The sequence below is a fragment of the Postia placenta genome, assembly GCF_002117355.1.
Source record: "Postia placenta MAD-698-R-SB12 unplaced genomic scaffold POSPLAscaffold_11, whole genome shotgun sequence".
NCBI classification, from domain to species: domain Eukaryota; kingdom Fungi; phylum Basidiomycota; class Agaricomycetes; order Polyporales; family Adustoporiaceae; genus Rhodonia; species Rhodonia placenta.
In genome coordinates this window covers 524,260-550,770 of record NW_020169842.1, presented here as the reverse complement: position 1 = coordinate 550,770, position 26,511 = coordinate 524,260, and the positions used below count along the sequence as shown (strand labels likewise).

General features: G+C 52.6%; 11 protein-coding genes across 11 annotated transcripts; 5 read left to right on the top strand and 6 right to left on the bottom strand.

Moving 5' to 3' along the window:
* Positions 1 to 176: 176 nt before the first annotated feature.
* On the top strand, positions 177 to 1,097 carry POSPLADRAFT_1149459 (hypothetical protein; the record flags this gene model as incomplete). Its single annotated transcript, XM_024486305.1, has 6 exons — positions 177 to 244; positions 317 to 424; positions 483 to 605; positions 652 to 713; positions 774 to 913; positions 972 to 1,097. The coding sequence occupies 6 exons, from the start codon at positions 177 to 179 to the stop codon at positions 1,095 to 1,097; spliced, it is 627 nt and encodes a 208-aa protein (XP_024336583.1).
* Positions 1,098 to 1,333: 236 nt separating this feature from the next.
* POSPLADRAFT_1075321 (hypothetical protein) lies at positions 1,334 to 2,871 on the bottom strand. Its single transcript, XM_024482801.1, has 6 exons — positions 2,813 to 2,871; positions 2,721 to 2,760; positions 2,644 to 2,668; positions 1,703 to 2,588; positions 1,515 to 1,654; positions 1,334 to 1,456 (listed from the first exon to the last, which is right to left on the bottom strand). Exons 1-6 carry the CDS (start codon positions 2,824 to 2,826, stop codon positions 1,398 to 1,400), a joined length of 1,164 nt encoding a protein of 387 aa, XP_024336582.1. The 5' UTR covers positions 2,827 to 2,871; the 3' UTR covers positions 1,334 to 1,397.
* Positions 2,872 to 3,078: 207 nt separating this feature from the next.
* Positions 3,079 to 3,748, top strand: POSPLADRAFT_1149895 (hypothetical protein; the record flags this gene model as incomplete). The annotated part of the gene is made up of 2 exons (XM_024486360.1): positions 3,079 to 3,186; positions 3,245 to 3,748. The coding sequence occupies 2 exons, from the start codon at positions 3,079 to 3,081 to the stop codon at positions 3,746 to 3,748; spliced, it is 612 nt and encodes a 203-aa protein (XP_024336581.1).
* Positions 3,749 to 4,252: 504 nt separating this feature from the next.
* POSPLADRAFT_1149674 (hypothetical protein) lies at positions 4,253 to 5,839 on the bottom strand (the record flags this gene model as incomplete). Its single annotated transcript, XM_024486335.1, has 4 exons — positions 4,253 to 4,759; positions 4,822 to 4,967; positions 5,023 to 5,072; positions 5,124 to 5,839. 4 exons carry the CDS (start codon positions 5,837 to 5,839, stop codon positions 4,253 to 4,255), a joined length of 1,419 nt encoding a protein of 472 aa, XP_024336580.1.
* An 875-nt stretch (positions 5,840 to 6,714) lies between these two features.
* POSPLADRAFT_1059081 (hypothetical protein) lies at positions 6,715 to 8,081 on the bottom strand (the record flags this gene model as incomplete). The annotated part of the gene is made up of 2 exons (XM_024481121.1): positions 6,715 to 7,226; positions 7,283 to 8,081. 2 exons carry the CDS (start codon positions 8,079 to 8,081, stop codon positions 6,715 to 6,717), a joined length of 1,311 nt encoding a protein of 436 aa, XP_024336579.1.
* A 397-nt stretch (positions 8,082 to 8,478) lies between these two features.
* On the bottom strand, positions 8,479 to 10,953 carry POSPLADRAFT_1070873 (hypothetical protein; the record flags this gene model as incomplete). The annotated part of the gene is made up of 4 exons (XM_024482414.1): positions 10,660 to 10,953; positions 10,034 to 10,601; positions 9,011 to 9,984; positions 8,479 to 8,958 (listed from the first exon to the last, which is right to left on the bottom strand). Exons 1-4 carry the CDS (start codon positions 10,834 to 10,836, stop codon positions 8,479 to 8,481), a joined length of 2,199 nt encoding a protein of 732 aa, XP_024336578.1. The 5' UTR covers positions 10,837 to 10,953.
* Positions 10,954 to 12,313: 1,360 nt separating this feature from the next.
* POSPLADRAFT_1183470 (hypothetical protein) lies at positions 12,314 to 13,875 on the top strand (the record flags this gene model as incomplete). Its single annotated transcript, XM_024489008.1, has 3 exons — positions 12,314 to 12,525; positions 12,678 to 12,955; positions 13,012 to 13,875. The coding sequence occupies 3 exons, from the start codon at positions 12,314 to 12,316 to the stop codon at positions 13,722 to 13,724; spliced, it is 1,203 nt and encodes a 400-aa protein (XP_024336577.1). The 3' UTR covers positions 13,725 to 13,875.
* POSPLADRAFT_1040778 (hypothetical protein) lies at positions 13,751 to 15,032 on the bottom strand. The gene is made up of 7 exons (XM_024477801.1): positions 14,944 to 15,032; positions 14,808 to 14,887; positions 14,691 to 14,755; positions 14,383 to 14,585; positions 14,024 to 14,329; positions 13,875 to 13,966; positions 13,751 to 13,824 (listed from the first exon to the last, which is right to left on the bottom strand). Exons 1-7 carry the CDS (start codon positions 15,025 to 15,027, stop codon positions 13,788 to 13,790), a joined length of 867 nt encoding a protein of 288 aa, XP_024336576.1. The 5' UTR covers positions 15,028 to 15,032; the 3' UTR covers positions 13,751 to 13,787.
* Positions 15,033 to 15,393: 361 nt separating this feature from the next.
* POSPLADRAFT_1149077 (hypothetical protein) lies at positions 15,394 to 17,326 on the top strand (the record flags this gene model as incomplete). The annotated part of the gene is made up of 9 exons (XM_024486261.1): positions 15,394 to 15,436; positions 15,599 to 15,660; positions 15,719 to 15,886; positions 16,170 to 16,448; positions 16,505 to 16,640; positions 16,786 to 16,972; positions 17,032 to 17,050; positions 17,122 to 17,182; positions 17,250 to 17,326. 9 exons carry the CDS (start codon positions 15,394 to 15,396, stop codon positions 17,324 to 17,326), a joined length of 1,032 nt encoding a protein of 343 aa, XP_024336575.1.
* Positions 17,327 to 19,290: 1,964 nt separating this feature from the next.
* Positions 19,291 to 23,854, top strand: POSPLADRAFT_1048255 (hypothetical protein; the record flags this gene model as incomplete). Its single annotated transcript, XM_024479476.1, has 15 exons — positions 19,291 to 19,491; positions 19,544 to 19,815; positions 19,874 to 20,380; positions 20,442 to 20,556; positions 20,617 to 20,958; positions 21,019 to 21,164; positions 21,211 to 21,624; positions 21,682 to 22,162; positions 22,213 to 22,332; positions 22,387 to 22,540; positions 22,592 to 22,881; positions 22,936 to 23,187; positions 23,242 to 23,368; positions 23,418 to 23,601; positions 23,656 to 23,854. 15 exons carry the CDS (start codon positions 19,291 to 19,293, stop codon positions 23,852 to 23,854), a joined length of 3,804 nt encoding a protein of 1,267 aa, XP_024336574.1.
* An 80-nt stretch (positions 23,855 to 23,934) lies between these two features.
* Positions 23,935 to 25,981, bottom strand: POSPLADRAFT_1149898 (hypothetical protein; the record flags this gene model as incomplete). Its single annotated transcript, XM_024486361.1, has 8 exons — positions 23,935 to 23,990; positions 24,170 to 24,267; positions 24,316 to 24,432; positions 24,489 to 24,636; positions 24,688 to 25,089; positions 25,204 to 25,354; positions 25,411 to 25,566; positions 25,622 to 25,981. The coding sequence occupies 8 exons, from the start codon at positions 25,979 to 25,981 to the stop codon at positions 23,935 to 23,937; spliced, it is 1,488 nt and encodes a 495-aa protein (XP_024336573.1).
* Positions 25,982 to 26,511: the final 530 nt, after the last annotated feature.

The window sequence follows — 26,511 nt, the reverse complement described above, 5'->3', positions numbered from 1 at the left end:
TTGACAAGAACCGACAGAGCAAGGCACAATAGAGCACAATGCCCGCACGTGTTCCGGATGTCCCTCCATCTTCGGACTGCCCTCTGAGAATGGCTTTCAATTCAGACCGCGCTGTACGAACATAACTTGACCCTCAACTGCCATACTCGCAGAACGCGAAATACAACTCTCCAGCCATGGATGTGGCTTTGAACAAAGAGCAAATCAAGGAGATCATCCAGGGTCCGGGAGATGTCGAATGGACGTGCGTATTTCGATCGCTGCTTAGAGCCACAGCTGGTGTAATATGTGCATTGCTCTGACATGGCGCGTCCAGGTATGAGATGCGCAGGCAATGTCAAGAGATCTTGCCCAATCTTCTCCTGGGCCCACTCCAGGCGTCGAAATCACTGGAGACTCTTCAGTCCCTTGGAGTCACCCACATGTGCGTCCTACGCCACATTCCCAGTAGCCTCTGTTGATTCCTAGGCTCGATCACTTAGTGTATGTATACGCGATGCCAAGGAAGCCTTCTCAGTGCGCCCTCGTTTTCCGGACCATTTTCAATATATGGTGCTCGACGTAGAGGACAGCGAGGAGCAGAACCTCATCCGTCTCTTCCCTGGGTGATTATCCTTCAGAAGTCGCATCACAATGTTCTGATCCAGTTAGGGCCAAGCAATTCATTGACAACGCTATACAAGGCGGAGGCCGTGTACTTGTCCACTGTAACGGTGCGTGCGCTACGCGTTGTTCACCATATTGGTAATGCCGTCATTTACGTCATACTGCAGGTGGTATTAGCTTGTCACCGTCGTTCGTGGTGATGTATGCCATGCAACACTACAATCTGAACTGGGAAGATGCGCTCCACCTCGTCCAGAATCGCCGATACTGCATCTCGCCAAATGGTGGATTCCTGTCTCAAATCAAGGTAAGAGAAGTCGATTTTGTGTTGTAACTAGATGAGAAGGTTGATCGACCGCTTCCAGGAGTATGAATCTATCTACAAGGCGCGCAACGCAGTTGCCGCATTCCCGCCACAAGCAAGACCAGGGAATGTTAGGCGCAAGCGCGAGGACGAAGAAGACGACGATGAGAAAGAAAGGTATGCTTGAGATGCCGTTATCCATCTCCCGTTGTTCACGCTGCCCTACGTCAATAGGGTCGAAGATCGAAAGCGGATACTTGTGCAAGAAGACAATGAGACTGAAGCCAAGGATGAAGACGTCGAAATGGGGTCCTAGGCATCTCCCACTCAATTAGGCATCTCCCTTCAGTTCATCGGAAGTCTAGATTATTTGTGCCATTAGTCTTAATGCTTCTATGTGTATCGTCGGTTGCAATTGTGTTGTATGGCCCCCAGTCCATTGAAATATCATCGCTGTCAGTGCTGTTATCACAGAATAATTTATATATCATAGTGATTTGATCTTCGCCTTCTCCTTCTCCTGGACCACCCGTTTCGCGTGCACGTCTGAGAAGCGTGGTCAGTTGTACAGTTCGGGAGCATACACGCAGTGTCAATTACACACCTCGGCGCTTAACCCATGCTTCGACAGAAATTCCAGCGAAAACAACTGCAGTACCCAGCCATTGTCCTTTCGTAAGCTTGTGGTTGTAGACGACCACTGAAAGTAGCATTGTGAATAGCTTGCGTGTGAGGGTGATTGTCCTGTTGCTCGAGTTAGGGATGAACATCATACTATATAAGAGCGCTTACACAAGTGTGAGGGATCCAAAGTGCTGCAGCGTCTCGAATATGAATAGCTGGCCTAGCGCGCCTGTCAACGCAAACTGCGCCAAGGGCATGACGACCGATGGATGAGTCCGAATGAATTCAAGTGCGCCCTGCAATTCAGTGCCACTGTTCGAGGGGTGCAGCACTGGAATATACGGCAGAGGTAACACAGAAATGAAGGACGTCAACAGCGTGCAGAACAGGTTTATCCAGAACATCATCTGCTGTCCCGAAACGCGGTAACGCGCGAAGATCTCGTCTTGTGTCGAGTTCGTTGCGCCATCTATGGCAAGGTTGATGAGAAGGTAAGTGATGCCAATGAGCTGGGTATACGCTGACAAGTCAGCGCCCGCCTTTGCCTTAGACGGCTTCTCCTGCCCGAAGCCCATGAACATGGTAATACCCAGCGTCACCATCGCGACGACGAGGTATTTGTGCGGGGCAAACTTGCGCCGATAGAGGAGCACGTTCATGAGCATGACCGGCACGAGCTTGCACGATTTGCCTAGGACCATCGCGGGGTAGGTGATGTAGGAGAGAGCAGCAAATCCAAAGGGCGCAGCGGCGGTGATGAAAACGGCACACTGGAGATATCGAAGCAGAAGGGACCTTGTAGGAAACTGCCCATCCGCCTTAGGATGTGAGTGACCATTCTCCTTTGCGTGCCCGTTGGACGATGTATGTATGGGCTGGTTTGACGGCCTGGCGATGCCTAGTGTTTGCTTCACGGAAAAGGCAGCAGGTCTTCGGATGAAAAGGTAGATGATGGCTGAAAGAGCGCTCAGTGCACTCTGGCATGTGTTCATGAACAGAGGTGACCGGAATTTGTCGCTGGAGATCCCGTCTATTGACTGGAACGGCACGGATACTGGCACCAGTAAATCATTAATCCAGGCGATAGAACCAAAGGTGGTGAAGCGTACATCTTTCTTGTGCTATTGCCCATAGCTGAATGCGGACGTCAACTGGCGTCTTCGGAGCAGGCGACGGAGATGCTGACCAGGAACATCGAGTAGACCCCGATGACACATAAACCGAGCCTAAGATGCATGTTACCAAAGCTCATTTCGGAGCTTAAATATAAGCAGTTACCTCAGGAATGACATGGCGCTTTAACACGTTGTGTAGTCTATTATATGGAGTCTATTAGATGGAGGGAGGATAGATATACTAGACTGTTGCGACACACGGAGACGTGTCGCGACTGACACGTGATACACGCGACGTGGAGGTTGAGATGATCCCGATCTCGATCACTGTGCACTCGATCTGCCATCTCGCTCGGCCCTGAGCAAAATATTAGTTCCCGAGGCGTTCCTCAATTCTTTCTACAACAAAGTTCAACTATTCCATTCGCTATGGACCCTTTCTCAGACGTCACCTCTGATGATGAGGCAGTATGGCTCGAGGATCCCAAGACGCTGCAAGATTCTGAGTGGTCGCGGCTGTCTTCAAATTTCACCAATGTACGTCATCTGGAAGCAATGAATCGCTCAATCAAGCTAAGGACACGACATGTACCAGGCCGGATACCGTGAGGGGATAACCGCCGGGAAGGAGTCCGCTTTACAGCAAGGCTTCGACGAGGGTTTCGCTGAAGTCGGTGCACCGCTCGGTCGGGAAGTAGGAATCCTTCGTGGGATGGCGTTGGCCCTCATCTCCTTCCTTACCGCGTCGCCAGATCAAGCAAGCCAGCAAGATCTGATCCAGGAGTTGCGGGACATCTCGTCGGAGCTTAGTCGAATTCGCCTATCAGACATTGCGCCGCGCGATCTCGAAGCTGAACGACATGCTCGCGAACACGATATCGAGGGAAACACTAACGGGGACGAAATGGATCTTGAGCTCACGGAAGAGCTAAAGGAGAAGAAAGACATGGAGAAACTCGAAGATCTGATGATGCAATTGAACCCCGAGCCCGCGAGTACCTCATCTGCAAAGCGTCCCACAATGGATGACGTGCGTCGCCTGAAGGAGCGGCTCGCTGCTCTGTCCGTTAGACTCCAGCTAGAACCTCGGTGGAGTTGATACCTCCCCTCTCGATTACATGGGTGCACGACTGGTGGATATTTACTTATCTCAAAGCATCGCGGCAGGTACGCCCAATCCAATCACCTTCGATACAATGTCTGAAGGACAGACAGTTTAGAGTTGCTTCCTACCCGGAGATTGGCTGCAAGGCAACTTTATAGGCATTTACAAACACCTAGGTCACACGGTACGCGTGATGTATGGCAGCCACGCACTTTGACCTGTTTTACCTGATATAACATTCTGTCCAGATGCCCGGAGAAAAGCCAAATCGACAAATGCGTTTTGCAATCGCCCTCTCTGGCGTGGGAATTCGGATGGGTTTGGACACAGACTTGACATATCAACCTGAGCCGGAGAGTCACTAGATGCGACCTAACGGCGCATGTATGCATGTCTGATGGCGTTATTCTGTTGTTATCCATAATACTAACAACAGATTATCCATCATTTAATCAGAGATATGTCTGGTGCCCACAACTATAACCAGGAAGTACATTGTCAATCGATAGGACCCACCGCCTCCAGCGCCTTGACAGCTAGTGCAGTTGCGACTCCACGGTTCCCGATATGCACGTCCGACCTCCCCAACTTATACAACCATCCCACATCCCACCCGCCGTCATCATTTTGCATCTCTCGCAACGCACGCATGTCCGCCACATTTTCAACGCCACACCTCATGCATACGAGCACGCGGCATGCTCGCGCCATCGCGTCTCCAGGCATGCCGATACGTTCTGCCACATGCATGGCGAGAAGCGCCGCGAGCTGACCATGCAGGTGAGTGTCGGCGGAGACACTCAGCAGACGTGACACCAAGTAGAGGAAGAGATCAGGCGAAGGATAATAATACGAGCCGTCTAGATGGGCGCGTGTGGCAAGGATGTCGCGCACCCAGTCCAGGGCGGAATCGAGCTCGCGCCCGCGTCCATAGAGGTAGAAGAGCGTAAGGACGTTGACGTTGACGATGGGGTCGATGCGTGGGCGGCTCACGTCATAGTATGTCTGTTTCATGGATGTGGTTAAGGCTTTGCTCGTCTTACCTCTGACGGTGGATGTCCCCTCACCAGCATGATGCCCTCGGGTGTGCGCCAGTTGAGCATCTCGTCCATGACGTCCTTCAACACCGTACGGTCTGTGGGCAAGACTGACAACGCGAGCGATGTGTCGTCCAAGTCGTTAGGATACGGCTCGCCCCGGTAGAAGGGCGATTCTCCTGCGACCCATACGTGAGTTTATAAGGAGCAGATTGTAACTACGGGAGGTACCTCTGAAGAAATTCCAAGTGCGAGGAAATTGTGACAGTTGTATAAGCGACCTGCTCAAGGTATCATTGGACTTGCACTGAGCGACTAGTGTTATTACTTACCGATCGCCTGTGAGCTCAAGGATGAGCAGCTGTGCATAATTCTCCTCGAAAATAATGTTGCCGCTGGTGACCGACTCCATCTTGCCGGCATTTCGACGGAGCCAATCCCGGCCCATCTGGCTGGCAGGCTGGAAGAGACTCTGCAGGGTATGCATACCCTTTCCTTGCTTGTCGAAGACAATCCCGCGCATCCCGCAAGCACGAGCCGCCGCAACATTCTCTTCTTTGTCGTCCACGAACACCGCTTCTCGCGGGGCGATGCCCGTGTCCTCAATGAGGTACCTGTAGATGTCCTCCTCGGGCTTGCGCAGCCCAAGGGAACCGGAAAAGTAGACATTGTCGAAGATTGTCCAATCGACGGAGGAGCGGCGCACATGTTCGTAGTCGGGCGCGGAGATATTGGACAGCGCAAACACTTGCAGCCGACCATGAGATTGGGCCTTGAGCTCCTTTACCAGCGTAACAAGGACGTCGTTGCATGTTAACGACTCTCGCACTCGATCGAATGCGGTCGCGATTGTCTCCGTATCACAGGAGAACTCTGCAGCAAGGTGAGCATAACATTCCGTTTGAGACAACAGACCGCGCTCATAATCAGCCCAAATGGGCGAAGATAGAAAAGATTTAAAGGTGCGAGGCGGGATGCTGGTTTGAGTCTGAGACGACCAGGTGAAGAGCACGTCTCCAAGGTCGAGTATGAGAGTAGAGTACGACATCCTCGTAGCGATCGGATAGCTTAACCGGTCGTGCAACAGGCGGGTTCGCACATTTTATAGTCTGCGGACGAGCAGGCTGTGGGCTTCGTGGCGTTTCGTGCGCTTAGCTGTCTAGGAACGCTACGAGCAGGCACGGTCGGAGATGAATTTGATCGTGAGTAGAGTGGATCATATCTACACGGCAATGAACGTTAACTACGGAACTCTCCCACCTGGCGCTATCCAAACTTGAAGTGCAGTTGATGACAGGTGGCGCACTTCGTTGAACCTCCGTGGCATCCCCAAAAGCGCAAGTAAGCCGCGTATCGTTGGATTTGCGCATTACATTCAGCGGTTTGCGCCGGAAACGGACTACCAGAGGTAGCCTCTGCCAGGGAATCTAGAATAGAAAACTTCACAGTAGCGTTTTCACGGGCCCTTGAAGGCAAATCCTTGCAGTTCGTGCGATCATGCATACCCGTCGCTCCCACAGCGGGGCGGCTGGACGAATGTCTGTCGACCGCAGGACCCAGGCTCAATGGCATCGCGGAATCGTGGACCTATTTGAATGTACGCCGCAGTGGGACCGGCGCGCCCCGTTTTATCGGCGCCGCAGAAACTGCACATCGGCCTGTGATCGCCCTGTTGTCTTGGCCTATAGACTTGAGCGACTATGGCGCCGAGAAAAGCGCCGTGCAGCTGTCCTTTGATACGGCCTGCCGGAGGTGTACCATGTAACCACGATGGGAATGGTGATTCGTAGGCAGAAGAAAGGGTCCCGGTATCGACCAGGTGCAAGCAGGCACCTGAAATGAGCGTGTAATCACAACCGGGATCAGCATAAGCAGCGCGGTGGCCATGTTCCCGTTCATTCTGGGTTGAAAGGTCAGAGCGGTTCAACGAAATTGGTGGAAGGTGGACTTGCCTCTGTTTTTGTATTGCTTAAAGTCAAAATCATACACCTCATTGATCGGTGGCCCATGCGTTATGCTGAGGATGCCACGATCATGCCAGTGCAACCGCCGGATGCGGTTTTCAATCTCAAGCTTGAAGTCTCGGAACGCAGCGGTCTTTTGGAAAGCCCCATCCCAGAGAGCCCATTGCAGACGAACACATACTTCCTCCAAACCAGAGAAGATATCTCCCATGATCACTCTGTTGAGTTCATTCCAGTCCACGTTGTCCCACAATTCATCGAGTCTCTTTGTATCTGCTTCGCCACGCATGCCGGGTTCGTCCTGCTCTCCACAGACGTAGAGGTTAAACGTTAGCCTACGGAGATGGTGCGACGTGATCTGCGAGGCCAGGCGCGTGAACGCGGACCACGCCACAGGCCACGACTGGCTGTTCGCCATATTAATGACCAGTTCGCGGAGGTTGGTGTTGGAGGACAGTGTGCAGTGCTCCCCTGGTATATCCAAGTCAGTCTGCCATACTGTTGGTGAGTGGAAAAGCCATGCTGACCATCCAACAGCAAGGGCGTATCCAGGCGCAGGAGAGATGGCCCCACGGCCTGGAGCATCTGGCCGTACGGCGGATGCCACTCTGTTCCGGGAGCATACACGCAGACAGAATGCAGGGTGTCCTTCGATGGCGTGTCGAGTAGCCATTCCCACACTAGCGTATGCTCTTTATGCCAGTGGGTCCTAAACCACAGGCCCAGAGAAACAAGACGTGGCCTTTGTACGCTACGTGGCGGGGGAGTCAGGGCTGCAAGGTTATGCTGTGGATTCGGTGGCAATGTGAACGGGTCGTCGCCCCGCACGAACAAATGCTCGAGCATGGGGAAGGCACATATGACGCGCTGAAAGTCCTTCAAGTTTGCACATATGCATCCATCCAATTCCAGCTGCGTTACGGAGGTGAATTGGGCCAGGAACATGGGGAAAGTCGCCTGCATTGGTGTGACTTGGCGCCAGTCGGCCTGGTAGAATCGCAAAGTTCGAAGGTTTGGCATGTGCGCTGCGAATACATGAGGAACAATGCGTGCATACGGTTTTTTCTTGGCGGTTACATCGTAGACCTGCAGCTCATGCACCAGGTGGAACAGTGGAACTATGTGTGGTGCCCGGCGCCGAGCGAGCTTTACCAGACCATCAAATGGGCGGCGCGATACAATGCGCAGTGTTGAGAAAAGGTGATAACGGCTGCTGGCAGCCCAGGAACGTGCGACCAGAGAACAACTGTATAGCACAGCTGGATCGTCCCATAGGTGGTCTATTATGCGGTCCGTAATCTCTGGTGGCAGGAATGGGATTGGCATAACAAAAGAAATGCAAGAAGAGTTCAAGGTGGGAGGCCCTAGGTTATGTGACTTGTCAACGCAGTGTCAATGTTGGAGCGGTTGCGGTCGCTACGACGATGGAACTGGTCCAAAATCTAGCCGATCTATACAGCACTGCGGCAACGTGGTCCCCCTCGAAGAGGTCATAAATTATAGTTCGCCTATCAGAGGAAACGATATGTTCTATTTCCCTAAGCCATGTATGTCGTGTCGGCATCTACGTAGTCGAAAGGACTCATCTAAATCCAAATCGCCGGACCACCGAGGCCTGTCAACGAGCTCTATGGATAGGCGTGTATGTTTGCTCGTCCGTCCGTCCAGAGCGAGTGCAGGCAGACGATCCCACAAGAACAACACAAAAAGAGCGACAGCAAGCTCAACTCCACACATCCGACAGCATGCGGCTGCGCTCCTTCAGGAGCTTCACCTCCGCCGCACCCTCGACCTCCGCGGTACCACCCTTCGCCTCACCCAATATCCGGCACAGCGTCTCCTCGACCGCCTTGCTCATGCTCTTCGCGTCACCGCAGATGTAAACGTACCCCTTGCCATTGAGGATCGCATCTGCGATCTCCTCGTGGTCCTCCCACAGTAGGTCCTGCACGTAGATCTTGCTGCCGTCCGGCTTGTATGGTGGTTCCCGCGAGAAGGCACAGCGCATCGTGAACTTTCCATGGAGCTCCCCCGCGTACTCAGGCCACTCTTCTTTGTACAAGAAGTCCTGATCGGAGCGCCGGCAGCCGAAGTACAGGCGGATGTTACCCCAGTCCGCGAGACCCTCCACACCGTTCTTCTCGATCGTGCGGCGCGCCATGGCGACACGTTCCTGCACGAATCCACGGAAGGGTGCGACACCCTGAACCAGAAATGTCAGCACTCTCGATCGCACATGCAATGATACGACGTACAGTTCCGGGACCAATCATAATCACCGGGCTCTTGGGGTTTGTCGGCAGTCGGAATGTCGATCGTCGGACATGAACAGGCGCCTTGTAGATCGCATCCTGCTTGTAAGCACCACGCGGCCCCTCAATCGCGTACTTTGGCGTCAGCGCGGCCGCAGCGTGTTGGATATGACTCTTGTCTGAAAGCACAGCGGCATTCTCACCGGTGGCAGCAAATTTGAGGTTGAGTAAGAAGTTAGAGCCAACACCGTGCACCCAGCGCTGCTTGACCTTCTCGCTCTCGATCGTCTCGTAGGCAAGGACAACGACGGTGGCGTGGATTGAGTTCGCGTAGAGCTTCGGGCTGGAGGAGATCGAATAGTAGCGCGGCTGGAGACGTGGGATGGATGAGACGATGATGTCGAAGGGAATCGACCACGCAGTCGTGTTCTCCGGCGTGGGCTCTACAGCGAGATCGTTGCCGACAGCCAGCTGCAGAACCTCGCCAAGCTTGAGACAGCCATTGGTGACGACGGTCGCAAACTCCTCTTTGTTAGTGTTGAGGTTTTTGAGGAAGGCCTCCGCCTCGGGCGTGGGTGCGAACTTGCTCATGACTCCGAGAATCTGACGACCAACAACAGCGCTGACGTCGATGTAGTGGCGGAGGACCGTGATGTAGGTAGTAGGGACGGGGAACGGTACTTTTGCCAGAGCAGGGTCGAGGGACTCGATGTTGATCACCTTGTCCTTCTTCTCAACCAAGCCAAGAGCGCATAATAGCCGTTGCACCTCGTTCTCCGCGTTGGACGGCCAGACACCGACGTGGTCGCCGTGCTGATACGTGATACCAGAACCTTCCGTGTTGAATTCGACGTGAATGCAGTTGCGATCGGCGCTCTGTTGAAAGAGCTCGCGTGCAACTGTAATGGGAGCCGGGTACGGGTTCTTTGCATCGTGGATACCCTTCGAACGTGTCAGTGCACGGGCAGATAGTTCACCTGCTGTAGTGTCAGTGCTACTCCGGCACATGGGTGAAGCCTTCCCTACCGAGATACACCTTCTCTGGTGGGTGGTCTTCGACCTCGGTGACAGTGAAGTCAGGAGTGTCACCACCCTGTCCCTCTTCGACGCCCATGGCCAGTGCGAACGCCTCCCACATAGCGTCCTTCCACTCTAGGTAGTCCTCCTCCATACTCTTATCGTCATCGCCCTCTCCGCGCTCACCGATGCGGATGGCACCCATCTTCGACAGGTCCCGGTCAACATTCCTCGAGATGAGATTATAGTGCTCGTATGTCCTGTTACCGAGGCCGAAGACGACGTATTTGAGGTCAGGTAGCTTGTGCTCGCCGTTCGAAAACTCAAAGGACTCGTCGGAAAGATTCTGGCAAAGCGTGACGGCATTGTCCGTCGGCTCGCCCTCGCCATAGGTCGCCATCACAAAGAAGACGCAGCAGTCCTCCGGGATTTGATCGAGGGTCTCGAAGTCGTACTCTTCCGGGTCGCACACAAGGGATGCAAGGCCAAACTTGGACTTTGCCTCCTTTGCAAGGCGAATGGCGTATTCCTCCGCGGTTCCGGTCTGAGAGCCGTAGAATATAACAACTCGTTTTTTCTGATGTCATGAGTGATGAGCCATCTTGGTGGGGAATACAGAGACCAATTTGACTCACGCCTTCCTTCATCTTAGCCACAAAGTCCCGAGGGTTTCCAGATCCGGCACCCCCCTTGGGGGCAGCGACCGGGGCAGACTTGGGTTTGGAGGCAGAGAATAGCTGGTCCCGGAACAGATAGACTGCAGCGAGAACCAGTCCGACCGCGAGGATGAGGACATCGGAAGACGACGCCATGGCGGGCTATGGGACCGGGGAAGAGGAAGAAAGAGGACGCTGACGGACGAGCCTACGTGGAAAGGGATATAAGTTAGACTGGAATGCGCGGTGATGGGGAGTTGCACTTTATAAGTGGCATCACACTTGCCGCGGGCGCTTATCCAAGTCATTCCGCCCTCGTAAGATCTCGCAGACCCTCTCCATAGAAATTATTTTGGCTCCCGTTGCTTCGCCGGCTGCTCCTTCCTTTCCACATACGGTCGCTCATGCGAAATGCTCCGGCTCGACGCCGACGCAATGAATTGTATTGACTCTGCTCCAACAAAGTTTGACATCTGCCGCGCCGCAGCATGCCAGTCCGGCGCGTGTTCGCGTAGGCCGACAAGCACAGGTCTTCGCAAATCATTGACGCAGCACGTCTTTGTACCATCATGTATAGGCATTTACGAAACACCCCGTCATCACGGTCAGATAAGCGGACGCCGTTGTTATGCTCGTGCGAGAATGGCTCAATATGTATGTTTTGGAATTTGTAGCGTAATCCCAACCGAGCTTCCTCACTGGCACCCTTGTTATGGATAGCTCTTGACAGACTGACTCCGGTCAAGCCTAACGCTACGTCGCTACGTCGCTCGGCACTCGATACATGGTCGAATATGTCCTGTACAATCCATCTGTCTATCCTTGTCTGTGAGTCGTGACTGCGTCCGATAGATGTTATGACATGCTTCGAAGCCGCACTTCATCCGATTCGCGCCGTGGACAGGGCTCCTCAGCTTCTAAAGCCCGAGGTCCTAGGCTGTCCCTACTGCACCACATGGGCTACATCTGGTAGAGGATGTCCTAGCGTTTCGGCCAGGGCCTGACTGAATATCATCATTGTTTTCTTATCCTTTTTGCCAAGTGTTGAAGATACAGCAGTCCGCTTTCCCTGTCACACGGGCGGCCAGGCCCTCGAGCGCCAGCAGCTATAATCTAGTCCTCCGAGACCATCATTAAGAAGCACATGCCCCGCTTACCTCGGAGACGCGACATAGTCAGGCCGACTTTCCGGTCACCTCTTTTTGTCTCGTGAGTAGATGGCGCATGAATGTAGTTGACTCATCACATCGCTACGCACGACACGGTACTTAATTCGTCAAACCTGCGACTGTTGCACCCTTGGTGAGGCCACAAGAGGACGTAGACGTGAGCTGTCTCGATATTTGCAGGTATGACAGGTTTGATGCAGCAGATACGCCACAGCGCGCACGATGCGGGCCTTGGCGCAATGCATTATCATGACCCGGACAAAATCAAATCAGTGCCTGCTCACGTACGTGTCCAAGAGTTCGATCCCTTTATCGTGGGATGACTCTGGTCTGTGGACGCGGGCGATCATCTCATGGAACCATGAGAGAGAGCGCTTGTGGCGTTCGCAATCCCGGCGCAATTTCACTCCCGGAAGACGGGACATTCCTTGATACTTTGAGCCTCGGGGCGGGGCTTCTGCGCCATGAAGTCTTTCAAGAGGGCTGATATAAAGAAGAGAGACTCGCACGTATGGGAAGCTCAAGCATGTGCCGCGACGTCAGAGATGCGTGACGCGCGAATTGCCGTGGACGCGTCGAATGACGTGCACGTGACATACTGGGCATTGTGCCTCCGCGCGCCGTTCGCCGTTCTGCCCCCGCCTGCCGACGACCTATCCCCCAAGGCCAAATCTAAGTCCCACAGTAGCCCCTGCTTATGGGCATGGTGCAACCATCACTGTTTATTCCGTCCTTGCTCTGTCGTCAAAGTGTTGTTGCTCGTCAATCACCTATTTTCCTCCGGCACCGTGCTGTCCGTCACAGACTCAGATACTACGCTTCGTCCAGTCCAAATGCCAGCCCTCCAGACCCATCCGGTGAACCGAATCGTGACCCTCAAGGATCTTCACAACGCAGGTTGCTGAGTGGGCAATATGGAGATCAGTTGGCAAACGCGAAGGAACGGCTTCGTGGGTGGTCAGAGCGGACGGCGTCCCAGCTCCGCCAGCGAATAGACCAGTACACGGCCAGCCTGGCTGTTACATTCTCGCAACTTGGGAAGGAAATTAACAAAGTTACTGGATACGGAGAGATAGAGGTGTTGAAGCAAAGGGTAGTCCAGCAGGGTGAGCAGCATGTGCAGTAATATTTCCGAATGTCTGATGTGGAGATAGTCCACTAGAGGCACGCATCGAGGCTGTCAGACGAGCGGCACGCGAAGCCAAAGAGGCGTATGATCGCGCGGTGCTTCAGCGAGCATCCTCGCAGCGCGAGGTGAACGATCTGCTGCAGCGCAAGTCGAGCTGGAACGATGAGGACGTCATCCGATTCACATCCCTAGTGCGCCAGGACCATCTCCACGAGCAAGAGGAATCGCGTGCAAAGATTGGGGCTACACAAGCTGAAGACTCCGTCGAGCGGGAGTTCAGCGAACTCATGCGCGTCATTCTCAACCGATATCACGAAGAGCAGGCGTGGTCGGATAAAATCAGGAGCGCATCCACGTACGGCTCCTTGGCTGTAATGGGCGTGAATATGCTCGTCTTCTTGCTTGCGATTGTTTTCATAGAGCCATGGAAACGACGGAGGCTCGCACAGACCTTCGAGAGGAAGGTAGAGGAGATGTCCGCACAGAATGCGGAAGCGCTTGCGAAGCGGTTCGAAGGGCAGGACCGACTAATGTCGCAGATCATGGAGACGGTCCACTACAACTCACAAGTTCCCGAAGCTGACCAGATGGCTGCGTCACAAACTGTTGTGACGCTGCGCGACAGAACGGAACAGGTGCCTCTTTGGATGAATCTAAAGTCTAACCAGGATGTAGCATGGGCAATGGCTGCTAGTGCTACTGCAGCAGGGTTGATTGGTTGGCTGGCGAGGAGTTATATGGGATGAATATACACCAGCTTCGAGATGAGACGTTGTCCGTATGCGTCCTGTCTCATATTAGAGAGGCAGTCAGACATTGAGACTGCGATAAACACGACAATGTACTCTGAGGAACGCGTCAGCAGTATGCTAACAATGCGGAGTACCGTCACTCACCTCTCCTGTAAGAGTTCACCCCTTGTCTCTGACATCGCACACTCGGACCACGACTCTACGTCCCATTTGCACCAACCCCACCCATCTTTGATCTAACGCAGGAGCATGTGAGAGGACAATTCCAACATGCGTGATCTTTGCCTACATACCTCTGGTCTTTTGTGAGGCGCGAGGATGATCAGCCATCGGCACCTAGTGCTTAGCTCCCAAAGCAGCGCGAACAACTCGGACGGCGTCTCGATGAGATGCAATGCGAAGGAGCAAATAACCATGTCTATGCACTTATTTTTGTCCTCAGGGGGCAATGCATCATCTGGTTGTGTGTTTGGATCGCTACTGAGGTCGGTTGTTACGTCTTCTGTTATTTTACCAGGCATACGGCCTTCGGCGATATCTCGAAAAGAGAGGGTCGCGCAAGCGAGTTTTGTACGACTCTGGTATGCTTCTGCAGTATACTGTGCGGTACGTGAGCACATTGTAACAATTGTTCATTATCAGAGAGCCTTACGGGATCCGCTGCGAGTATGATTGGTCTCGGGTGTTCCGAATTGATGGGCGGCGGACGACACGGTTTCACTGTCTCTTTTCGAGGCGTAACGACCTGGGCTGTCCATTCGACCGGATTTGGCGTTGAGTGAGCGAGAAGCTCATCGTATGTCGTCCGACCAAGCTTCCACCATTCCATGAAGGATAAAGTCACTTCCCCACTGTACCCTGAGGTTACGCTCAGGCTAGACTAGTTGTTGCGTTACTCACCTTCCTACGAGTGTTCCGTCAGTATTGAATACGTTGCGAGACGTGTTGCGACTAACTGACCGCACGCCATGTCGAAGAGTACAAGGTCGTACGGAGGTGCATTCTCTCGTTCTGACGTCCACCAGCTACGAGCCGGAATCAGTACTGAAGAGGAGCTATCAGGGAGTAATTGCCCACCTATTAAACCACAGGAAGAGACAGCTACGAACTCCAGGAAAGTGAGGATTGCGGTATGTCGCGCCCACTTTGCGGTAGTACTGCATCAGTTTTCAACGTGAAGTCCTGTCCCACTCTCTGCGTCTGCAAAACGTACTTCTTCGACGCCATGCTCAGAGTAATTGTCCCTCATCGAACCTTTCAAGTTCCCGGATGCCGACTCACGGTTACCTCGAGACATACTGGTGATAGCCTGAGGAGTGATGAATGGAGCGACGCGGCAGATCACTGTCGCCAACATCAGTCTCGAGGAGTCGGCAAACACCTCGCTCTGGCCCCGTTCTGGCGGGGTTTACATCGAATTACAGCTGAATCACACCAGGACTAGTCAAATCGACTGGTGATAATGACGTCGTTTATCATCAAAGCTCATGAAGGCCTTTCGATCCCCACCTCGTGGAAGACGGAACCTCAGTGCCCATTCTGCCAAATTATTCAAGGAGAGGCACCCGCATTCCGATTGTATGAGGACGACAAAGTCATAGCTTTCCTAGGTGAGTTCGCTGTTACAGTCTTGAGGCGTCCTAGTCTATCAGCGGTTTATACCATGCCCTTTACTAAGATATACTACCCCTCCGACCGGGGCACACGTTAGTTGTGCCGAAGACCCACTACTCGCGGGTGTCTGAGCTCCCGCCGGAATTTGCAGCTGCGGTGGGCGCAACTGTCACGAAAGTCGCGCATGCATTGACGGAAGGTGCAGTGACAGTCTAGGCGAGCGCTGATAACCAGATGCACTAAAACGCGAACAGCTCTGGAAAATACAGGCCTGAATGTGGTTTGCAACCAAGAGTATGCACAGGCAGTGCAGCATGTAAGCAGCATCCACATTCCTAGAATGTGCCTTTCGTCAAAAATTAATTCTGTTGTAGGTTCATTATCACATTATTCCAGCGCCGACAGCTTTTTCGACAGCAACCTCATCCAACGCAGCAGCAGGCGAAGTCGACCATGTTGCCAAGCCATTGACCCAGAAGGAGATGCATCTTAAGGAGTTTCAGAACAGGAACTTGCTGGATGACGACGAAGCACGGCAACTAGTAGAGAAGATCCGTGCCAGACTGTAGAGTAGAGCTGCGGCGACGCAGCATAAGCTCAAAGTTCACAGCTCCTGCTTGCCCTCGTCAATTCATGATAGTTTGCACAAGTTGCACTGGTCTTCGGTACTACTGCGAACAGACGCGCGAGCGTGATAGTTTCTCGTGTGACGAACGCGTTTTGATGTGACATGTCGCGTCAGTGTCGCGTTGGGCTCGGACGCGTCGTCTGGTCATAGCGTACATCTTGCGCACTCCTGCTTTTTCTGCATTATCGCTTTGCAAGACATCCATGGCGACCTTTGACTACGATGATAGCATGGAAGGACCGTCTACATTGCATGACGACCCTCAAACAATAGGCTACGACGATCCACAGTCAGAGCCACTTGACATCCCAGATGACGCACTTGCGGATGACGATGAGCCTATACAGGGTGCAACTGTAATCAGTGATACGAAGAAGGCACGAGAAAAGAAGAAGTTCGCATATGACCCCAAGCGAGAGCCAGGCAAAACTCATGCCCCGCTCTCCAAAGTACGACAGATTACGAAGGCAGACAGGGTGCGCGATGTCTCGCCAAGCTAACAGTAAGACAGTAACGAAATATTTGATACCAGGAACTGCCTGTCGTCCAGAAAGAGGCGTTGTTCGTACTGGCGATAGCAGCGGAAGAGTTCGTGAGGCGGATGGCCGGAGCCGCCGAGCGCATCGCAAAGAGAGATCAAAGAACGACACAGCAAATGCGCGACCTTGGTACGTGACCCAAACATATTGGTCCAAGCTGGAGGGTGACGGAGTCTTTGTCAAGCAACACTCGTCCGAAGAGAAGGCGAATACATGTTCCTTGACGGTGAGTCCGGCGAAACTCACAGAGAACAATAGATGCTAAGGACTCCAGATCTCATCTTGATGCCCCCACTCGAGGAGACCGTCGGACATAAAGGGAAGACCAAGCAGCCAAAGGAGAAGATCGTAGACTCAGCGAGGGGGCCTCTCGACAGATTCGTTGCGAAAGATCCGCGGGACGAAGAGGACCTTGCGGCACAGATAATTGTGAATGAGGACGGTACAATGTCTATGGAGTTGTAAGTATCAGTGACGACTGTGTGTTGAAACCCCCTGGATCTTGTAGACGGTGTTCAAGGAAAGTCATGGTCTATCTGGTTAGTATGGCACAGGCAATAACCGTGAAGCTATTTTGTGGACATGGAAGGACTGCAAATTTATCCTCTAGCCGGCAGTGTTATCCAACCTTGCCCATCAAAAGTTCCCGAGCATTTTAACGGTATGGTCAGGTAGGCGTTTCCAGAGCAATCCAGTTCTTCTCTTATTCACGCGCTCGTCTCTTCGATCGGGACGTAGCCTCAGCTGTGAGAATTGGGCTCATCTACAGCACCTTCAGTGCGTACTCTGGCGGTCTGCCTACAGGCTGTTCATGAGTGCACTAGGCTTGGTCTATGATCATGATTTTCTTGTACCCAGAGGTTTCGGTCTCGCACCCGAATCCGCCCTTGTTGCAGTGGTGAGGCATGACGTCGAAACGTTTGCGTATGCAGACATATTGCCGCCACTGTTGGAGGCCTCAAGCTGAATAATGGACGTGAAAAGCCACTTATATGCAGGCAATCTAGAGCGAGACAGTCCCCACGGGACTGATATCAGCAGTAACTACTATCTTAACTGGGTCTCATGGTGAAGCACCTTTGTCCGCTTATCAAAGTTACTCATCAAGCAGCCCTTGCTCTCGTCACTCCCATCAGACCGATAACGTCGCCACCGTGGCGCAGGCTCACGCCGACAGGACTGTTGCTGCACACTCCACTACAAAGCTGGTGGAAAATACGTACAGAAAATGCGTCCCATGTACTTTTCGGGCTGCATTCATCTCCAGGTGAGTGCGCGACCGAGTATCAGACTTACGTGTTTGGGTTCAGTTCCTAAAGGTTATGAGCCAGCGTTCGGCCTCCGTGAATCTATTCAGCGAGAGATGCTCTTGAGTATCAGGTGCATATTAGTATCTAGCGCTGAGTGCGCCTGGACAGCGCCACAGCCAGTATGTCGTCGATCAAATCCGTCCTGACGTCCACAACCACTTTGCGCTCGATGGACGCGCTCGAAATCGACATTGCTATACTCTTGTAACGCTTACCCCTGTCCGTGCATCTTCCTGGATATACCTACTGCTTTGGAGCGAGTCTTTTGAACTGACGCCTTACCGAGCAGCTGGAAACACACGTCCCCAATAAGATACGCGCGTAGCGGCCGCATGCCTTATAGTTACCGGATAGAAACGACGCTGGTCCAATGTCAAGAGTATTTTCTCGCATGTGGGCAGCAGTGCCGTTGTGCTTGTATTTCGCGCTGCTTTTGGCCCGGCGTATATGAGATCCACGCTTACATCGAATCAGATGCTGGACGACTTCAAGATCTTCTACTTCGACATCGCGCTGGCTGGACACGAGACCATGCTCACCGCTGCGAAGACTTTTGTGAGGCCTGAGGATATTCTCTTCGGGACGGATTTTCCAGGTATGCTCATACTAGAGTTGCAGTAATGCGGCGGCGACTGAAGTACTGAACGTCAACGTGACTGCCAGCCGTCAGCGCTTCAGCACCGAGATGGCCTCATGATTTACTATCAATGTCGACGACTTCCTGGCAAAGGTCAACACTGTTTTGGGTGCTTTGATGAGTGATAATGCGATCAGACTCTTTCAGGAGCTAGCACAGTTCCCGTGTCGCGCAGCCTGAGCTCAAAACGTAGATCAACAGCATACAGTTGCCCTGAACTACTATTTGTGAATGTTCTCCTTTTACATTGCAACGTAGTCGTAGTGGATCAGTTATAGTACAAGTCTCGATGTCCAATATACTATACCGCACCGATGACGGTGCTAACTATCTACAGAAGTAGTTGTCATTGGGAGTTGTTAACCATGAACATTCTGATCTGCTATGACGTCACGGTCCTTGGTGCATCTATATTTGGTATGCCACCTGCCCTTTTTGAAAAATGGCATGCTGGAAGTCGTTGCCGCTGCCGAGTTCTACGTGCTGAGAATATAAGCACCGGGAAAGAAATTGTAACCACGAGACAAAGAAAGTCCTTGTTCCTTCAACGTTTCTCATGTTTGCCCAGATCTAGCATACGTCGATCACTATGCTCATGGCCACTTGTCAAAGCTTTTGGAGTACAAGACGAGGCTCGGGCTATACGTGTGATAGTACACTCATTGCCTACTTATATGAACGCCGGATTCTTGACTGTGGTCTCAAGCTTACCGAGCTCGCGGCGAAATAGCGGCAATCATGTGACGTAGTACCCTGCTCATGATCGGGCTACCGGCGCTCACCCAGGCTGGTAGCTCAGCTCAGCTCACAATACGGTCTCAGCGTTGGGGATATGAGGGTCGTCACTACATTCCATCCCCCTTCTTCCGTTGTTCGTTCGTTGAAATGCAGCCTAGCAGAAGAGCAGGAGCACCTTGTTGTCGCGAAGGCCAATAGGCTTGAAGTGTTCTCTCTACGGCCGGAAGGCCTGCGTCGTGAATGTAGCCTCGAGATATGGGGTCGCATTGTCTCCCTTGCTGCGATACCACTAGATGTGAGCCATGTTAGTACATTATCTCATGCACTATCTGACGATGTGGTCGCAGGATTCAAAGCAGTCAAATCTCCTGGTCTTAACGGACCATCCAGATCCCAAGCTTATTATACTCACTTACGTCGTGGATAACTCCGGGAATTCAAGCATCGTCAGCAAGGAGTTTGTGGACCTGTATGACCGCTATGCGCGGCCGGCTGAGTTTGTCACAGACGTGGCGGTGGATCCGACGGGCCAGGTTGCTGTAGTAAGCTGTTATACAGGCCGCCTGAAGGTTGTACAATTTGAAGACGGAAAGCAGACGGGTGTCCCGTTTGACATCTCGTATGTGAAGCTTCTGAGATGTCATAGAACGCTGTCCGGCTGACTTAATTCTCACAAGCATCCCGGAACTCTTTCTTTTGGCCATGACATTCATGCGAACAGATGCCGATGCGTATACGCTTGGTATACTCCATTACGATCATCAGCAGCGTCTGCAGCTATTATCCCGCGACATTGATATTGCGGACCTGTCTGCTCCTCAGTCCTACCATCTTCCTCCAACTATCCTCTCAACGAGCGTGTTTCCTACGGCGACAACAGTTGAGACTCCTCCTCTCCTTATTCCTGTCCCGCCGTATGCATCTCAAGAGGCGGACGAGGATAGCACCGCAGGTAGTCATCTTGGCGGTGTGCTCATCGTTGGCGGCCGTAAAGTCCTGTTTTTTGAGCACGCCTCCGAGGAGCGTCAGGAAGCGAAGAAAGGCAAGCAACGGAGGGCGTCGAAGCGTATGTCTAGCGGGGATCCTTCCGAAGCCGCTAAGGCGCGGGAGAAAGAGAAAGAGCGGGAGTCGAGGAAGGTGAAACAGAAAGCGAGTGTCAAGTGGCCATGGAGCGAAATCACTGCGTATGCCTGTGTATTCATATTGAAGCTTGATCGCGCCCAGGACTGAGAGATTTGTTCATAGATGGTGCCCCTTGGATGATGATGGTCGAAGGTTCCTCTTGGGTGATGCCTATGGTCGGCTTGCCATGCTCGCATTTGACGAGACGCCGGGTCTTGTCCTAATTCCGGTTGGAGAGGTATGTCCGACTCTACTACACCGATGTCCCTGTCTGATTAGTAACTCCAATTTTATATAGACATCGCCAGCGACTACTTTGTCTTATCTAGCATCTCAGGTTGTCTATGTCGGCTCTCACTTCGGCGATTCACAACTCCTTCGCATACATCCAACCCCCATTGCCAATGTTGATTCTGAGACCCTTCACATACCACTCGGCATATCAAGGGTGTTGCCATCTGCCTTGTCGCCGTCGAACAAGGGCAAGCAGAGGGCTGACTTCGACATAGACAGCGGCGGGGAAGGCAAAGGAGGAAAGGTCGTCGAGGTCAAGGGAACCTATATTGAGGTACTGGATGAGTACCAGAATATCGCTCCTATCATGGATGCCGCCCTGGCCGATTTAGATGGCAGTGGTCAAGTGAGGGATCGCAAAGTTTCACATGTGTCGTTGTATGCTAACGTCCTGATAATTATCTAGCCGCAGATTATAACTTGTTCTGGGGGCCGTAATACGGGCTCCCTGAAGGTCGTGCGTACGGGCGCCGACTTTCAAGAGCGAGCTGTAGTGCAAGGTGTCCCACACGTAGTCGATATGTGGCCTCTGCGAACCCGGTTCGAGGACACGTAAGTGTGTTTGTACTTGCACGGCGTACAACTGACACGCTTACAGTACAGACACCCATCTCGTCACGTCTACCCTCACCGAGACGTGCGTATGGCGCATTGATGGCGTCGATGTCATCACACGTCTCGACCCGTCTCACGATGGGCTCATCGCAACTTCGCCGACACTGGCGATCTCAAATATACCGCGCAGAGTAGCAAACAACAACGGCGGTAGGGTGACGTCATCGTACAAAGACTCATCGCTAGTCGTACAAATCACTCCAGAGAAAGTGCATCTGGTGAAGTACGACGCCGCTCTCGGACTTTTTGCTTCGTCGGGCAAGGACTGGGATGCGAAGCAACAGGGTCGGAGCATCGTCGCAGCAAGCATCAACGCAAGTCAGTTTGTAATCGGCCTGAGTGGAGGCAGGCTTACTTTGTTAAACCTCGGCGAGAACGACGAGTTCCAGGTCTTGAAGTAGGCCATCGTCTTTTTCAGGAGTTTTCGTCTGTCTAACACAGGACGGGTATGCAGATCTCGAGACTTTTCTGATGTTGCGCATGGTCCTCTCGAGATTTCAGCAATCTCGTGTCACCCCTTTGACACGAGCAAGAAGTTCGCAACCTACATCGCGGTATCGTTCTGGGGCACGAACCGAGTCGCCATTCTATCACTCGAGTCCGCCTCGTCTTACCTGAACACGCTCTGCGAGACCGACTCACTTTCCTCGCTACCTCGTTCCCTTTTACTGTACAACTTTGGCAGCGGACGTACCCGTAAAGACGTCGATTTCCAGCCACATTTACTGGCGGGCCTGGCGGACGGGACCGTGGTGTCCTTCATCTTCAAAGATAACGATTTAAAAGACAAGAAGGTCTTCGCCCTAGGGAATGCTCCCGTCGCTTTAACAACGTGCACGGCAGATGGAAAGACTTCAATCTTCGCGAGTGGCAGCAGAGCGTCTGTGCTGTATTGGGATCGACAGAGGCTGCATCAATCACCTGTCATGCTCAAGGTCTGTCGCTTCCAAGGCTTCAGGGGATATTCCTTGACCAGTCTGCGTAGGATATGGCTAGGGGAGCAAGTCTGAACTCTGCGGCATTCCCATCCTGCCTGGTCCTTGCTACCTCCTCATCTCTGACGATCGGTAACGTGCGCGGTGTGGATAAGATGCAGATCCGAACAGTGAGTATAATTTGTGTATGGCATGAGTAAGTAGTACATCTGACGATCTGCCAGGTGCCATTAGGCTTAGACAATCCGCGTCGGGTCGCATACCATGCAGGACTCAAGACTCTTGGTGTGGCGTGTACGCGAGCAGCACCGCCTCGTATTGCTGAAGCGGAAGAGAGACTAAGCTCTTTCAAGTTGTTCGATGATGTCACCTTCACAAGTCAGTTCTTGCTTACGGTGCATGTTGATCGAAGACTTACAGAACGTCTAGATCTTGCTTCATTCTACTGTGATCCGGATGAGGAGGTGGCATCTGTGCTCGCATTGCCTACTGCCGGCGCTAGCGATAAACCCTCGTTCTGCGTTGGCACTGTCAGAATTCATCCGGACGAGCGAGAACCCTCAAAGGGTCGGCTGCTTCTGTTCTCATTCTCTCCCCAGCAGGACACCGTATCCGCCATCAATCCGGCATTGATATTAGTAGCTTCGGCAACTGTTGACGGTTGCGTCTACCAAGCGGCATACGTGCATGGCCTGATTGTCGCTGCAGTGAATTCGTCGGTATGTAAGACTTGCAAATTCTATTGCTTTCCACTATTCACGTTAGACGCCTAGGTCATTGTTTTCAGGACAGAGATTGTCAATGGATCGTCGATGTCTTTCCATAAAATAGGAGAATGGAATCATAACTACACGGTGACGTCCCTTGTGGCTCAGGACGATGTTGTTATCGTCGGAGATGCCATCTGCTCCATCTCAATGCTCAGGATAGGCGAAGGACGTCCATCGACCATCGCAAGGGACTATAGTCCTCTCTGGCCCGTGGCTATCGAAGCGATTGGCAAGGATGCCGTGATCGGAGCGAATGTGTGTGCATGTCATTTTCGCTTATATTACACGTCGCCTGATATGTTTCTACAGAGCGATTGCAACCTCTTCTCATTTGCCCTCCAACGTGATCCTCGCCCAACGGTAGACCGCCAACGTAACACTTTGGAGAGGGATGGCGGGTATTATCTTGGAGACGTCGTCAACAAGTTCCTGCCTGGTATGCTGGTTGTATCGTACCTGCGCCTAGCACTGACACTGTCTTTTAGGTGGCCTAGCTATGGCTGACTTCTCGGGTGACGCTCCCATCAAGCCTCTTCATTTGTTCTTCACATCTACTGGTCGGATTGGTGTCATTCTTAACATGGCCGACCATATCGCGTTGCAGATGACCGCTCTGCAGCGCAACATGGCGAAGAGCATAATCGGTCCGGGTGATGTACATCATCCCAGGTAAGATGAAGATCACTTTCGTTCCTGTCGTGCATTGACATCTCATTCATACAGATGGCGTGCACCGGCGAATAACAAGGGGCACAGCGACGCTGAGCCTGCCTTCGGCTTCTTAGATGGCGACTTCGTCGAGCAGTATCTCACTCTTCGTGATACTGCATCATTTTTGAGCGGCGAGTCAGAAGCGGAGCGGGTTACGATGCCTCATGCACAAATCACAGCTGTATTGGAGAGACTTCAGAGTTTACACTGATAGAGTACGAGAAGGGACTTATACTACGAGAAGTCCATAGCGATAGTGCAATGTATCATGACGGGTTATAATAATGAAGGTCAGAAGTGCTGATCCAGGATTGCCTCATGTAGAATATTTGAAAAGGGTATTTGTACTAACGAGAGAGCAAGTATGACGTCAAGAGATTGTAGGGAATGGTAAGTCCGTCCTGCTCCAGATCTGATTGCTTAGGCGCGAAGAAGAAACCAGAAATCAGAACAAGGTAACTGGAGAGGTTTTCAGCCAGGGTGACATTGTACACAACACTCATATCTCACCTCAAAATAAGTATACTTCCCCGGTGGTAATTGGCCTTGGCCTCAATGTAGGTGTATGTCAACAGGAAGACCGACAAGATGATGACGACCACGTCCCATCGCGGGAAAATCAACCTGCCACCTCGTGAGATTGGCGACAGATCTAACGATAGTAAGGCTTACGTGAATGTGTCTGCTACCGAACCCATCTTCTCCGGCGCATACCAGGCGGAGAACGCAACCATGGCAGGAATCTGCAACAAGCAGACTTGTAAAGCATAGGCCGATCCAATTTCCATACTGCAAATGATCCGCAGTTAGTATGCATCCCCCGCTATCCAATTCCTCGGACAAACCTCAAAGCAATATTGTTGTTCAGAGCAAAGGAGATCGCGTTCATGAACTCCGTTGTGTTTGGTACCAGCGCGAAAAGTGTCACTCCTAAGAACTTCTCATCGATACCAGAGCCATCCAGGACAACATCCACGACGTCAACAAGCAATTCTAAGCTTCGTGTTAGTGCTGCATCACCATCAACTGAGTGCGAATGCGTACCTGCAATAATGGCGTAGAGCGCTGTGCATGCCAATAAGACACTAGCACTAGTCGTCCGACTCCAGGATGGCGCGTCATGCCCTCCATGACCACCTGCTGCCGCCTCAAGTTCCGTCGCAGAGATACGCACCCTAGCGGGTGAACGCGAGTGGTGTTGCTGGTGCCTCAATGCGCTCACTGTCGCGACGGCGACTGCCCTTGTGAAATCATCCGTAGTCATATTAGCCGGTAGAGACGTGGGTTGCAAGCCAGTATCCTTGATGGCGTGGTCGACGGTTTCCATGAGGGGCGTAAGCCCCTGTGTCTGTATGACCGGGGGATTAGCATAGGAGATGCGTCTTCCGGATGACGATGCAGGAAGTTGTGTCGAACTAGTTGCAGACTGCGACTGACTCTGAGGAGCTATGAAGGAGGAGTGAGTCGGAGTCAAGCTCCTGGATTCGGGGACGCTGTCGACGGTAGTGACAATGCTGGGCTTGTGCTGCAGCGAGTGCGAGAAGCGCTGTGTCGACTGACCATGTATTCCAGGAAGAAGTCTGTGATAGACCGATAAACGATTCTGGCCACTTTGTGAAGGGAAATCCATGTGCTGCAAGAGCTGCTGAGGATTTTGCCAGATCTGGCTTGCGTGTGTCCGAAGCGAAAACCATAGGCCGATGAGATACGACTGATCGCGATGGTCAGCGACACTGATGCTATTTCGCCTGCCAGAACGCAGCTTACGAGCAGTAGGATAACAGCGCAGAAGTACATCAACGTCTTGACAGTGGACTGATAGAAAGGATCATCGACAGGATCGGGATGTTTGTAATAGCAGAATTGACATGTCCATGGATTGCTATTGCCATCTGTCGGGCAGCCGTCGCAGATGAGTTGGAACTAGACCACGCATACCAGTTAGAGCTAGCATCACGATGATTGTGTGATCACTCACGCTACCGTAAATCTGATAGAACAAAGTGGGAGCGAGTGTACCGATGAACGCCATAATCAACAACATGCTGGTCACGCCAGCACTCTTCGCATTGAATTTCTGCTCCTTTGTCCTGAACGCGCCGGTGCACATACTTACGCCGGGCATTAGCAGCACACCCGCTAACAGGCTGCCGACAATAGAACCCTCCACCAGGTGTCCCTTGCCTTGCGTAAGTGCGATCGAGTATAGGATGACCTCAATGACGGAACCGAAGGTCGCGTTGATGACGGCACCCATACCGATCGAGGACTGTGCCGAGATGGACGCAACCGCCATACCGATGAAATATGACAGCGGGATAACGCTGAGCAGACTCATGACGAAAATGAGCGCACGCGATGTCAGAAACGCGAGGACCGCGGGCACATGCTCTCCACTATTCTCCTTCCTCTCCGCCAAATGCAGAAGGATGAAGCCATCGAAAATGACGAAGAAGACAATCGGCATTAGGTTCACAAAGAGGATATTCACACCACCGACGGTGTACTTGTAGTATTTCCAGCCAAACGCTTTGTATGTGCACAGCAGGACGGTGGACGTAGGCGATCCGAACGGTGCTGTCTGGCCCGCGGCAAGCCTGGCAGGTTTGTATGAGACGGGAGTGTTGCCAGATGCTGCCCCGCCTTCCCGATGCTCCGCGACAGCCACCGCAGGGGCTGCGCAGAAACGGATGCGTGTGGGCTGCTCAACTAAGTATCTGATAAGAGCCCAGTTCAACCTCGCCATGGGGATGGTGAAGACGAGGGCCCAGCAAATGACAGAGACAGTGAGCATGAGGGGGGCAATGAAGCAGGTGAACAGAATCCGAAAGACCAACTTCCCCAGCCAGTCGCTGAATTTGCCTTCCG